The sequence below is a fragment of the Dunckerocampus dactyliophorus genome, chromosome 16 (assembly GCF_027744805.1).
Source record: "Dunckerocampus dactyliophorus isolate RoL2022-P2 chromosome 16, RoL_Ddac_1.1, whole genome shotgun sequence".
Classification (NCBI taxonomy): domain Eukaryota; kingdom Metazoa; phylum Chordata; class Actinopteri; order Syngnathiformes; family Syngnathidae; genus Dunckerocampus; species Dunckerocampus dactyliophorus.
Genome location: NC_072834.1, coordinates 4,296,873 through 4,311,598, shown reverse-complemented (window position 1 = coordinate 4,311,598; position 14,726 = coordinate 4,296,873). Strand labels below are relative to the sequence as shown.

The window sequence follows — 14,726 nt, the reverse complement described above, 5'->3', positions numbered from 1 at the left end:
AGAAAGCGCTGAAAGATCTGAGCGAGCCGAACATTTGAAAGACTTTTGAAGACGTCCCGAAAGAGCTGGACAATTTGATGTTGGAATGGTTGGATCGGTTGAGAAATGTGGAAGTAGTAGAGTGTCAAAATGAGGGCGTAATACAATTAGAACACAGAATAAGAACAGAAATAATAATTGTCATGTATAATATTTTGCATATTACATTTATTATTATTATTTTAGAATACAGCATACAGTATGACTGCGAGTTGTTCGTGAAGCTATAGACAAACAACCGCAAACAAACAGCTCTTAATGCTTCCAAGTACGTGCTTGACAGTCGTTGTGGTATTCTTGCTGTCATACACAGCACTCGAGTTGAGTTGATGCCAAAGCGCTGAAGGTTCTTGCAGCCAATCTCCCGCCTTAAGTAGGTCTACAGTGTTAGTAGTGATAGCTGATGCCTTGCTGCTTGTTATGGGAACAAACATTCATTTCGCGCTATCAAATTCAATTACTATAAAAAAATATATTTAACTAATTGGGGCAATTCATATAGTCCTGGGAAAACATGAATAATCATTTATTTACTATGTGGACATGGGAAGTATCAAGTACAGAAACAAGTATCAAGTACAGAAACAAAGTATAAAGTGGCGTGTGAAGAATCTAGTTTACATGTTGAGTGGAAAACGTTGTGGTTGGATACAGTATTTGTATATAGTAGCTAAATCCAGATGGCAAAGTCATTCATGACAGATATTATCATAAGAGTGGTTTACTTGGTCTCAAAACGTGTTGACAAAAATATCTATGAGCCTTCATTTGTAGCACAATAGACATTTCAAAACACACCCGCATTTTTTTGTGAGTTCAATAAAAAAGTCTGTTTGTCCAGTCATATTTTTTCATTGTGCTTTTCTTAAAATTAATGTTAAAATCTCGTCTCATTCTCGTGGACCCAATCTCGTTCATCGTCTCGCCTCGTGAGTTGGATGTCTCGTGACACCCCAACTAAACAGTCGTAGCAGCTCCACCCGCCGTCATTAGTTTTTGTTTCAATTTGTGGGGAAAACGTTCAACAGTTAAAAGCATCATGCTTAGGTTATGGATGCAAAGTTAAAAAACATTTCAAAATGTACCTGCATTGATTGTTGTTAACCTCCACCAGCGTTGTGCACGCTCCATTTCTTCATGACGTGTTTAGTAGCGATTCTCTTTTTGACATTTTTTCCATGCTACCATCGATTACCTCTAAGTTGTTGAACCCTTTAGTATCTTTCCTCATTTGCTACTTTGTCTTTTTGTTGGTACTTTATTAGCTTCCCGGTGACCTTTATTCACCAGGGTCTTTTGTTGTTCTCCTTTGTGAACTCCTTTTGTTGTAATTAAAATACCTTTTTGACACCACGCCGTTTGCTCTGGGGTCCACTAACTCCTGGCACATGTGCACCCGTCACAATAGCGTCTTGTATCGTTCTTGTGAACAAGAGGTGGTAAACTCTATTCCTTTTACTGACTCTAGTTTTTATGAGTCACACACTAAAGTGAGTCGAGTACTCACTTTGAGCATCTTGCCCTCTCTGTTGCCACATCCAACATGGCGGTGAGGTCGACGTATGTTTCAGCGCTCAATGCGGCGTCTACGTCACCAGGGAAACTTGCAGAAGTCCGCTTACCTGACTCACTAAACCCGTGAGCCCACGTCAGCTCGACAAGCGAGCAGCTCAGACAGGTACAGGAAGTGGAAAGGAGAGTTGATTTGAGGCAAGGAGCAGATCTGTTGCTTTTTACACACGGTTAATATATTTACACAAATGCAGTTAGAGCAGCAGCAAACAAGCTGGACATTACTCATCCGGGAGATTTGTCAATATCAAGGTCGACAGTTTAACTGCGTGTGCGGGGTAAGTAGATCTGATTGAAAATGAAGGTTATAGTTAAATTCAGGTTGCTTAAAGGAAAATGCAGAATTAGCCTTGCTGACGTGACGCACATCTGCGCCACAGTGTGTGTGCGTATGAGTCTGCGAGAACGGACTGCGAAATGAAGGACGGAGTGTACCGAGCAGCTGAGAAAAGGCCTTGCCAATAGTGCTTGACAACAACAGCAGACCACAAAGCATTTCTTGAACCATGTGGTGTTACTTTATTCAACACGAGCAAATGTCATCCAAAATATCGATGTCCAAGTTTGCTGTGCTAAAATGAATGTGCCAAGAATCATTTTACAATGAGAGAATATTCAGCCCAGTTAGAGCAGGATGAAGCACAAGGAAAAAAGGTTCATGTTGCAAACAGAAAATAGCAAAACTGTGTTTTAACACTATTTAATGACTGTTGATGTGTAGCCAACAGCATAATATTGCATCCAAGATTTGTGAAATAAATGGTAATTTGAAAACATTTACCAATGTTTTGTTTTTCATCACTTAATCACACATTAATTCATTCATTCATTCATTCCAGTACCAATATTAGTCACAATTATGCCCTTACGTACATACTGTACGTATGTCTGCTATGATACACAGACTTGCTATGGTTATCTCCTCAAGGTTAGAGGCCTCTTGTCTCCAGTACAAGTCCTTCACATGCTCAGTCTCAACAGCCTTGGGCGTCTGGGCATTTTAACCTTTAAGGTGCCAGAGTTGTTTTCGGTTTTGACGTTACTATTTCCAAAGGTTTTAGCTTGAAAATGGTTAGAGATAAAGGCATAGTGTAAATTAGAAAAATCATCAGTGTGACCCAAAGTTTGGGATGGGAGTAAATTCACTCATTTAATTTGCATATTATGACCGCGTCCGTATCTGGACAGAGTTCCACCATCTGGTGACGGCTGCTGTATGGCCACACCTTTTCCTGTGGAAGTTAGACATTTTCCCTAGATGCCATCCAATGGCACTCGACGTCACCAACATGAGCCACTGGTCTCGCCAATGCCAATTTCACGTGCTTAACGATGGACTCCCAAAGAAACAAAATTGATTTCTCAATGGGTGATCCGCAGTGCAAAAACCTGTGGGCTTGTGCTTCAAGCTGGCCCCTGTTCAGATTCACTGTTTTCGATTTATTTTACAGTGTGATCGATTGATCGAAGCAAAAAGATTTGACAATTCCTGTTGGCCGTCCCGAAAAAAGAGACACCTCACCTTCCATGGCTCTTTCCCTGCACTAACTCGAATGTAAAGTAGCGAAACACCAGAAAAACAAGTACTTAAGTGGTACAATACACCTTAACACCGTGTTACAGTGTCGAGGAGCCAGCTAGGAACAGCAAATTAAAAAATTAATTACAAGAAAATAATAAAACAGCCACACGGTGAGCACACCGGTCACCAGAAACGACTCTATACGTTACCGCATACAGTATGTCCGCAGCGTACATCTGTCAGTAACTACAGTACATAGATAAGACAGACTAGGTTTGTTTTCATCATATTGTATTTCTCCTTTTTATAAAACTCTTAAATTAGCTTCCACCACTTGAGTGTTCAGACTCATCAACCTCCCTCACAGATCAAATTATACCTGCTCTTCTGCAGCTTCACATTACATTATGTCTCGCTTATTTTCAAGATTCCATATAATCTAACATCCCAGTAGCTCTCTGACCTACTTGGCATCTGCTCAGATCCTCCTGTTCCTTCATCATTCTCATAATACCCCTGCTCTGCTTATTACGATGGTGGACTCCTTGGATTTCTTCAATTAGTTTGTGGAGGACTGACTTTCTTTCAACCTTATTCATTCAGCTCTGCTCACCCAAGCCTGAACATTTAGTCATGTTCATATATTTATGTTGCACGGTAGTTTTATTTTACACTTCCGGTATTTAACATGTGCCATTTTTTTAACAGTGAGAAAAAAAAGAATATAGAGAATGTGTAATGACCAGTAGCTCAATCTGTTCCATAATTTTACTCCACATACTGATATGCTAAAAGTTCTTAGTGCTGCACTTTCAAAAACAACCCATTTACTCATTTAACAAAAGATAACCGGGTTTTGTTGCCTGCGCAGCCATTTTCAAATCACACCACTGGATCTAAAGATCTCAGATTAAGATGCAGGCTAAGACTAGACCAATACAGAACTCGACCCTCCTTTCTTTTGAGCAGTTCCTTGGTGGATTTAATGGAACGTTTTCATGTTGCAAGAGCCACGTCTGCATCAGCTTACATTTTTAGCAGATGGGCTCACATTTTCTTCAAGAAAATGAAGGGGATAAAAAAAATGTATTTAAATAACTTTTTTTTTAAATATAAGGATGATTATTGAAAAGAGTTCTTGAATCACAGAGCCACAGATGCAACTTCCGTTAGCAAAATAAACCAATGGCAGACCTGTCAACCTTCCTGTCAACGTGAAAAATCTGTGATACATATTTGAAAACAAAACTCTGTTATTATTCGTTATTAGGGGTGTAATGGTTCGTTTTAATTATATCATTAATCATACTCTTTGTCAGGGTTGATCACGTGACGTGACGTCAACTCTGTCAGCAACCACAACTCTCATCGACTTTACAGTAATCCCTAGTTGACGCGGTTAATTGGTTCCAGACCAGCCCGTGATAAGTGAATTTCTAAGATGGATTCTTTAATTAAACATGGAATACTTTTGTTGTTGGAGCAAAGAAAACCTGTTTACGACCTTTTTAAATACGGTTTTTAACATTTAGAGCTCCCTAGACATGAACTAACACCCGCGTAGTCACCTTCACACTCGTAATCCCCAATATAGGAGACCTAATCAGAGAAAATAAACCATTTAAAACATAAATAAAACTCTTGCTTATGTGTGTTGCTATGCTTATGTGTTCCAGACATGTGGACAGGAAGTGATGTCAGGGGTTGAGTTAAGTTTTAGCTGGATTACGGCCTTAATATTAGTATTATTATTATGATTATTATGTAAATATTATTATTGTGGCTGTTGTGAGATCATCCAAACCTGCAATAAAAGGCTATCTGTTGCCTACTGACACATCGTGACCAGCGTAGAACACTGCATGTTAATACCTTATATTTATATTTCAATGTAGCCATTTTTATGCTTGCAAATGCTTCATTTAGGCAAACAAATATGTTTCTAACTAATTTTATTTAACCACAAAACATGATTTAGTAATCAATGTATTTTTTAAAAACCCTGACAGAATGAATTGCGAAATGCGAACCGCGATGTGGCGAGGGATGACTCTATAGGCTATTAGCTTCCTTTGTAGTGTGCAAACAACGGTAATTAAAGAGAGAAGGTGACTGTTATTGCAGCTTGAACTAATACATGTGTCATTTTAATTTCAAATGTTGATGATCCAACATTGGAGACCACGTTTGCGAAGGTGGGCTGCACAGCCGCTGAAAGAGTCATATACACAGAAAATAATGTACTGCAAGCCGACCAATCACATCCTTTACAGTCCGTGTCGCCACAACTTCAGAATTTTTTGGGACGTTCACATCACGCTACGCGCAGAGGCTGAAGTCAAAACCTGAAACTGGGGAAATGGAGAGCAGAGAAGCATACAAGCAAGCATGTTCCAGGATCAAAATACGCATCATGTACCGTACGAACAATGCGTACATGTTGGCAGGCCTGCGATATCCAGCTCAGATACTATATACGTTAAGTAAAGGACATAGCAGTCGACCCATTCAGCACATAAACACTCTCCTGTAAACACTGCATGCGTCACATCAAGATTGCTGATACATGAAGTAGATGCTGATTGGAAATATTCAGCAACATTTATCTCCATCTTCCCTCAATTCAATGTGTGGCTTTCACTTAATCACACTGCTTAAACTGGTTATTTTGAGTAAGCAACATTCAAATTGCTCTTCATTTGCTCTTTTCACAGTCAGTACACAAACCAAACAAATTTCTGCAGCCGTGTTAATTATGCTGTAATTTGGTGTGCCTACAAGCCACACCCCGAGTAAACCTTCTCTGGTTGGCAAGGTTTACAGCTCATTTCTACTATTTCCCTGCTCTTCCAAGCATTTGCACAATATGCCTTCTGCTTAGTAATTACATAGAGCTTCATAACAGCTCACTCTGCCCTGAATAGGATCACACAGGCCTGGGACCACTCCAGTTTTTTGGGGTTTTCTTCGACACAAATTTAAAATGAAAGAGTTGCCTTTGCAGAAGCCTCATAATTTATGTTTATGTTTATACTGTACATGAATATATATATATATGTATATAGATTGTCTAGCTAACCCGTGTCTCAGATTTATCATTCATTAGTGGTGCGTACCTATGCACTTTATAATTTAAATTGTGTTTATTAAGTGTGTGAAGAATATTTAGGACTTAAACCTGGATTCTGCATTTAGCGTGATAGCTTCTGTCGCTAGTAAACAATGGCAGGTGTTGTTTTTAAATATGATTAAGACAAGGAAGACAGCATTTAGACAAATGTCATTTATTTAAAATAGAGGATTTACATATTTTAAATTAACAGAATGACTTATTTTGTCAGATTGTATGGTAAATGTAAAATAAAAAAGAAAAAAAAGACAGTTAAAGAAAAGAAATACAATACCGGTAGATAAGTTCACGCTATTTTACTTACACTGGCACCAGTAGTGATCCAGAGACTTCATTTTGTCTTTCTGCACAATGAGATGGAGATATGACCAGAGTTGTTCTTTGAGTTCTAGCACCTATGGGACACTGATGCTCAACTCTCCAATTTCCTGTGCATACGTGCGTCACCGATTTCTTGTAAAACCCACCGGACCAACTTGAAAAAAACTTTAAAAAAAGACTTTTTCTTCTTGGCACAGCAACTTGGCTGATCAATGTAATGTCTCACAGAAGTGTCTTGAGACTGAGGATACCATAAATGTGTGTCAACACTCTTTGTGGGCGTAGCACTAATGGGTATTTACTTTAGAGAGTCCCAAGACTTCCTCCCCACCCCCCATGTTATCGCATTGATTCAGTCCATAGGAAGCCTAGTAATGACTAAATGGTGCAGTCTCCTTCAACTCATGGTACCCCAGGTGGTTTGGCTCTGCGAAGAGACAGAGAGGCAGTTAGGGGTAGGAATGACCACAGATCCATCTCTACTGCATTCAAATAAGTGGAATAAGTATTTGATCCCCAAGCATAACATGGCTAAGTGGAGAGACTCTTGTTGGCAAGCACAAAGGTGCCGTTTCCCGTAGTTCTATTTTGGTCTACCGTAGTTAGACATCGCGGTTCAAACATTGCTCCCTCACTATATCGTGTTTTTTTGGAAATTAATAATAATAAATCATAAATAATAATAAATACCCCGGTTCGTGGTTGACTATGGACTATTGTTAGTCCAAAGATATTGAAAGAAAAGTTATATGTAGTATTCTGGCCACTAGGCATCCGTAATGTTACATTCATGAGACGTGACGTCGGATTAGATTACCTTCATACTGCATGACTTAGTGAAAAGAAGTTCTCCTCCCATTCCATGTGGAAGTGGTAAGTTTTTGGCTTCTTACTGTGTTCTTTTTCCCAACTACATTTGAAACCCTTTCCTAAGTTTAGAATAAATACATTTGAGGCTGAGGAGTTAGCCCGGTAGCATGCTATGTTTAATGCAACATCTTGTTTCCTTGCAGCGATCCTGTATCCTGCACATTACAGTTGAACAATGTGTTGTAAACAAAGAGTAATAGGAGTGTAGTGGTGACTATAGGGGTGTTATTTCATACCTGCAGGGCTCTAATGGTAAAAATCATATTTAGAAAGTCAAACAGGTTTTCTATGCTCCAACTATCAAAATATTCAATTTATTAATATTGAATCTAGAGCCCAACCGATTAATCGGTCATCCGCGATTAATCAACATTGGTGAACATGTAACCGATATACAGTGTTCCCTCGTTTATCGCGGGGGATAGGTTCCCAAAATAGCCCGCAATAAGTAAAGTCCACGAAGTAGCCAACTTAAATTTTTTGTACAACTATTAAATATGTTTTAAGGCTGTAAAACCCCTCACTATCCACCTCATACTCGTTTCTCAGACAGGCATTAACATTTTCTCATATTTCTCTCTTGTTTAAACACTCTCAAAAAAGTTCAAACCTTCATATGAATTTTAATGATCAACCCTGAGGTCGGACACAAGAAATGTATTAAGTCACTCACACGTATTTCGCTCCCGTGACCTTGCCGTTTCCTCCTGGCGCCGTTCCGCTGTACTGTAGCATTTTTGTACCCTTGTTAAAACATATTGCGGAGTACTGAGTACTCGAAAATTCATTTTACAAGCTAGCGATGACACAGGAGACACAGGGCGGCACAAAGGAGACAGATTGACAACAGTCTATAGCCAATCGGGACGCAGAAAACAATGGGCGGTGCAGACAGATGAGAGAGGGAAGACAGAGACACTCAATTCCCACAATGTTCGACTCGGCCTGGAACAGCGTGCATACGCTGTAATAAAAAAAAAAAGAACTAAAAAAAATCTGCGAAACAGCGAATCCGCGAAAGGTGAACCGCGACAGAGCGAGGGAATACTGTAGTCACTTTTTTTGCGGCGCGGGAATTCTGTGGCTCCGTTCTTGTGTGTCTCTGCGCTGCACCCTGCCTGTCACACTCACTCGAGACGAGAGAAACAGAAAAGAAACTACATTTTTTTACACCATGCTGAGCTTTGACTTTGTAAAACAATTCACTTATTGTGGTCGAGTCTGGAAATAATTATCCGCGATAAACGAGGGATGACTGTATTCCTCCCTGCAGATACTCTCCAAACTCTGATGGATGGACGAACACTTTCATCTCCCGCCATGGGATTCAGGTACGGAGACTGTTTAGGCCACTCCAGGATCTTAATGTGCTTATTCGTGAGTCACTCCTTTGTTTGCCTTGGCTGTACGGTATGTTTTTGGTCATCGTCATGCTGGTGGAAGACGCATCCGTGAACCATCGTCACTGTTCTGGGCCCTGCGGTTCTTATACAAGATTATAGGATACATGGCACCATTCATCGGCCCTTTAATGTGCTTAAGTTGTCCAGTATGCTTAGCCCTGAAGGGGAGGTGTTCTTGGGGTCTTATTCAGCATATCTCTGCTTCCAAAGAGTGAGTTGGTGATTGTGCTCCCAACTCCCTTGAGCTCATTAACAAGCTGCCTTGCAATTAGTGGGCTGATCCCTCACCTTTATCAGAATCATCCTTTCCCCACAAGGTGAGATCATGCATGGAAGCTCCAGAGCGAGGCAACTGACTGTTATCTTGTATTTCTTGTCTATGGCCTCTATCTTACCAAGATTCTCACTGAACAGTGTGTGCTTTGTGGCCACTTAACCAGCCTGTGGGGGTCGGACTTCTTGCTCGTTGACAGGGGATCAAATACCTATTTCACTCAATCGAATCTAAATGATCTCTAACCTGTATGTTTTTTCTTGCTGTCTATTCTGTCTCTCTCTGTTTCAATAAACCCGCCATAAAATTATGGACTGTTGATGTCTTTGTAAGGGAGTGAACTTACAAAATAAGCAGGGGATCAAATAATTATTTGGAACGACTGAAATAAATGAACTTTTCCACGATTCAAATTCATTGACATGTGCTTTTTTGAAGATGTATATTCACTTAATAATTTTCTGTGCATCCCAAATGATGTATGTGAATATAAGCACGAGCAAAATACGTTTGAGTGTGTAAATTAGTGTAACAGTACCAAAACTCATATTCTCCTCCACCATTGGCCTCTGTTCACTGCAGTTCACAACGCTTCCCTGCGCGGCTCCCAGAATAGTCATGATATCCACAAGGTTGAACTTCCCTTCCTCTTTGGCTTCCCGCGCCTCCTCTGCCAACTCCATTGCGGCCTCCTCACGTTCTTCAATCTCTTCTTGGCTCAGCATTGCATTCAGTCCTTGTCCTGCAGTTGTTTTACCAACCTGCGGCGGCGCCAGGGAGCACAGAGCCCTCACCTTCCCATAGGACTTCAGGTGTGCCACATTGGCCCGCAGGAAAAGCAGGAGCACATTGAGATCATTCAGGGCGCATCCTAGCCCGCGTTGGTTGACGACATCCAGCGCCGGAAGGACCTCATACACAGAGATGAAGGTGGTGTCCCAAACAAAGAGCCGAACGAGACTGAAGACGACAATTGGGGCCAACAGAACATAGATGGCACCATTGGCCACGCTGATCACCTGAAAGACCAGCTGGCCAATCATTTTACACTGAACCAGCTCAGGAACCCAGTTCTGATCCCGCAGCATGCCGCTGCGCACAAAGCAGCTGAACTCATCCTGAAGGAAGGCAGACAGGTGGAAGTAGGCAAGATAAAGGCAGGCCGCCGTCATGAAGGTCAGCAGGAGGAATCCTCGCAAAAAAAGCATGCTCACGAGGAAGTAGGAGTTTTGCTTGCATTGCATGTATCGTTCCAGTAGAGGGTATTCAAAGTATCTCTTCCTCTTGGCTCTGCAATGAAACGAGAAGAGACGATAATCAGCACTATGGGTTTGTTTTTTACTTATGGTCATACGGATGTACAGTACACACTGTAACTCTGATTTGGAAACAGCTACGTTCTATATTTAACACCTATGTCGGACCTTCTTACCACATTAACCACGGAAAACCTACCTTGACCTTGTTTTCGGATCCCTCGCATTATCGTGACACTTTTAGCTTCTTTCCTTACTTTATTGTGAGCATTTCATTACATCACGCAATGATGCAAGAGCAATACATTACCAACATGATAACCATGAATCATTTTAATGAACAAAAGTGCTGAGACGTCCAGTACCTCTTAACCTATTTAAACCCTCAGCCAGTTTGCTTGAACACTTTTGCATGCGTGTACAAGGTCTAGACTAAAATTTGCGCCAATATTTGTGCCTTAGTTCGCTTACATTTTCAATACAGTCCTACCGCGTATGTAACTTATATTTTATCACCAAACATCCTTGTTAGCAGCTTATTAGCTTGATAACAAAATGGAAGCCAGCCCGTGATGTCATCAGCGGTTGACTCGGTAGGCCTTTGCTAACTGACCCAGTCACACCACAAGTCTCTACTTTTCTCTACGCCCTAAACCACCACCTCTATTCTCATCCATTTTGGGTGTGTCCTCGTCTGTATTCCTGTTTTTGTCTGTTTATTTTGTGACATGTCACATTATAGCCATGAAAGAAAGCCAACAGGTGATCAATTCTTACCTCTGCAGCTCTGCCTGAAATGTAAGCGGGTTCTTGGTATTCTGGCGCATATCCAGGATGTTCTGGGCCAGGCGAATCGATCGGTTGTATGACTTGTCTAGTTCATCAATTATGAAGAGCAGGTCTGAGCCGAGTGAAGGCACAACAAGCTGGCGCCAGATGAGAGCCGGGAGATACATTAACAATGCCATAGCTAGGAGAGAGTACGGAAACATCTAGAGGAGAGTGACAGAGAAAAGATGGTTCTCAACGGCCGGAGCCCAGTGAAACAGACATGATTAAAACCAAATCTACTCACTTTGTGTACCCACAGTGAGCGCTCCTCAAAGTTTCCATCGCTATCAAACTCGTGATGCATAAGTGAGTCCCAGCAGTACGTATCCACATAGCTGGCTTGCTTGATTGTGAAATTGCTTGGAGGGAAACAGCTGATCTGTGGACCTGCAGAATAAGCAGCATCATCAGTAACATTATCTGCGAACATGGGGGAATTTCAGACTCATTTTGATCTCACTTCAATAATTTGCCTCCAGGCAACCCTGAGGCATTTGATACACAGCCCACCCAGCCAAAAATGAAGTATTTTGTGCTATTATTTTGTAATTCACCAACAACAAACACCCAAAATCAGAAGAAAAATGAGATGGTCATTATTGACATGACCTTAACAAATCAGTGAAATGGGAGTTTTACCGCACAAAGGAAGCTCATTGTACCCTGGGGGTACTGGGCCTACATAATTCTGGGAAAAAATGGAATTTTCTGCTGTGACTCTCTAGGACAATTTTTCACACACATTTAAACAAATTATAGTGGAACCCCGGTTTACCGCAGAATGTTGCCTCGGTTTGCATACATTTTCCAGTTAGCGTACAATATGGCGTGCATCTTGTCACGTTATTAATGGACTGTATGAGTGCAACTGTGTTCATAATGTATTTTTATTTGAAAGCGTCCTTGTTAACATCCGTAGCTTACTAACAAAATGGCAACCGGAACCGTAAGTTAGCTATGTCGCCAGTCTATGGTGTCGTCAGCGGTTCGTTCTCAAAAATGTTAACACAAAACACGGTTTTATAGTTTAAAATGATAGTTTTACATGCATAATACAATTCTAAATGCATATAACGGAGAAATGAAAGGAATGCATGAACATGTAAGGTTACGTTTTCCTTCACTGAAGACGAGACTCTTCAAAACCACCTTCCTGTTTTGCCATGAGTTATTTCTTGTGTTCAATAGTGTTTCTCATGTTATTTATCAAAAATGCTGGCACTTGCAACTTTGGCTCCAATTTGGGTTGTTGAGGTGAGAGAAATTAATGAATTCAAGAAAAAAACTCATGGCAAAACAAGAAGGTGGTGGTGAAGAGGAAGCTGTTGATCTCGCTGCCACATAGCGTCTTTGGGAACTATCAAGACTCACGTCTTCAGTGAAGGTAAAAGTAACCTAAAATGTTTGTTTTAAAACTATAAAAACATAAATGAATGAAAAAATATTGGCTTTCTAGAACAGAAAAATAGGATTTACATTATTTTATTATTATTATTATCATCATCATCTATGGATGTCTGATATTACTAGCCAATAATGGCATAAAAATGAAATACTGATTCCAACCCAGTTTTCTAACCTCTGTAATAAGATCACGTGATCAACTGTGTCAAAGGCCAGCAGAACTAAAACTGAGACTTTGCCTGCATCTGTGTTCAGACGGACGCCTTTTTGTTTACTTTTTGCTTGTAAGAGGACATTAGGAACCCACTGTAGACATAGCCGGCCTAATATAGAGCCGAAACAGTCCTTATTGGCTAAGGGAGAACCCCGGGCATTGTGTTCTGCATCCTGATTGGCTGTAGACCATTGTCAATCAATCTCCTTCGTGCTGTTTCCTATTGTGGTCAAAAGTTGCTAGCAAGCTACCTAGCTGTGTGAGCTGCTTGCTAACCACCAATAAACAATAGAAGAAGAAGAAGCTAACCGGCTAAATGAATCTTCGGTTCAAGGAGGAGGACGACGGCAGGAGCGATATGTTTTAACAAGGATACCAAAACGCTACAGCCGAATGGAGCCAGGACGATGCACGGTCAGAGGAGTGAATACGCGTGAGTCTCTGAATCATTTCTTGTGTCCAACCGAGTAGATTGATCATTCAAATTCAACGTAATTTGAACTTTGCGAGTGTTTTAAACAAAAGAGAAATGTGAGAAAATGTTAATGCCTGCCTGAGAAAAGTGTATAAAGTGTATGGTGAGGGGATTTACATCCTTAAAACATATATAATAATTGTAAACAAATAAAGTTGGCTACATCGCGAATTTCACTTATTGCTGGCTATTATGGGAACCTATCCCCCGCAATAAATGGGGGAACACTGTGTATATATATTATTTCTGCCGATGATTGATAATGATATTGGGGAGTGAGTGATGATGTCCACACAGCATCAAGCTTGCTAGCTCAGCATGTCGACGGTCTGGAATGCATCTGCATGGTAAAGATACAATTTGCAAACACTGTAAAGCGCTGCAAGGGGGCGACTAAGGGGTCTTTCTTTCACACTTCTAATCTAATATAACACCTCAGGAAGAATTATCCAAGCTAGGATTCTAAGAATTCAATTCAAATTACAATTAGGGTTTGCTAAATCTTCCATACTTTTGTTTTTGCGAACCAAAATGTGTACAGGACAGTTTTTCCAGTTCAGCATTTCTCTAACTGCTTTCCAAACTTGCGCTTCTCGACCTTATACTTAGTTCACCTTCACACAGCCACCTATAATTAAACCCATGCACACCCATCTGTCATTTCCCAAGTCAACTCCACCCTCAAACAGCAGGCCGGGGATGGAAAACACCAAGACTGCGCCCCGCCTCCACTCAGAGCGTCACAAACAGAAACACAGAGCGTCTATTTTTGACATGCAGCCTGCACATCTGCTGTGTAGGAACACATAGTCTCTAATCTAATGTTGGGGTGTGATTTCCAGCCCATCTCATTACAGGCAATCGTTAAACATGGTTACACGCATGCAACCCGCTTGTAATTTTCAAAATATGCAGTACCTGTACTTTTTTCCGCCAAAGGCCGCATAAAGAAAAATTGAAAGACACGGGAGGCCACTTTGATATTCTTCACCTATTTTAGAAATCTTTCAACTTGTTTCATCTTTGAAAAACGGCAGGACCCCGATACTGGGACGTGCTGGGTTGTGTCTGAGTTGCCGTGGTAACCACCTCAAAAAGCCGCTCTACAATACATGCTATGGTATGCTAACGCCTTGCAGTATAGCCCTAAACCGGGGGTGTCCAAACTTTTCTTAAATGATCCTCACAAATGTTTCTTCTTGTATTATCACTTTATTCCCATAATTGTATACCTTTTTCCCCAGTTTAGTTTTCCAAAAATGATTTTATTTTGTGGCGAATTTTGTGATGGATTTCATGTTGTTTTGTTTGTTTCTCATAACTTTTAAAAAAGTAATTCAAATGACAATACTTTTAATCGTAATATTACAGGTTTATTCTCATAAAATGACAACTTCTTTTTCATTTGAGTCCAG

General features: G+C 40.7%; 1 protein-coding gene across 3 annotated transcripts in view; it reads right to left on the bottom strand.

Annotated features, from left to right (window-relative positions):
• Window positions 1-6,475: 6,475 nt before the first annotated feature.
• The window catches only part of LOC129168876 (homeobox protein PKNOX2-like), a 96,183-nt gene continuing 87,932 nt past the window's right edge, over window positions 6,476-14,726 (bottom strand). For 2 of the 3 annotated variants that reach the window (XM_054754645.1, XM_054754643.1), the window contains 3 exons: window positions 11,463-11,605; window positions 11,165-11,379; window positions 7,049-10,421 (listed from right to left, as the gene is read on the bottom strand). In XM_054754645.1, coding sequence (XP_054610620.1) covers window positions 9,578-10,421; window positions 11,165-11,379; window positions 11,463-11,605 — 1,202 coding nt within the window. In that variant the 3' untranslated portion in view covers window positions 7,049-9,577. Of the gene's footprint in view, window positions 7,012-7,048; window positions 10,422-11,164; window positions 11,380-11,462; window positions 11,606-14,726 lie in introns of those variants that run through there. The other variant, XM_054754644.1, reaches the window with a different exon arrangement.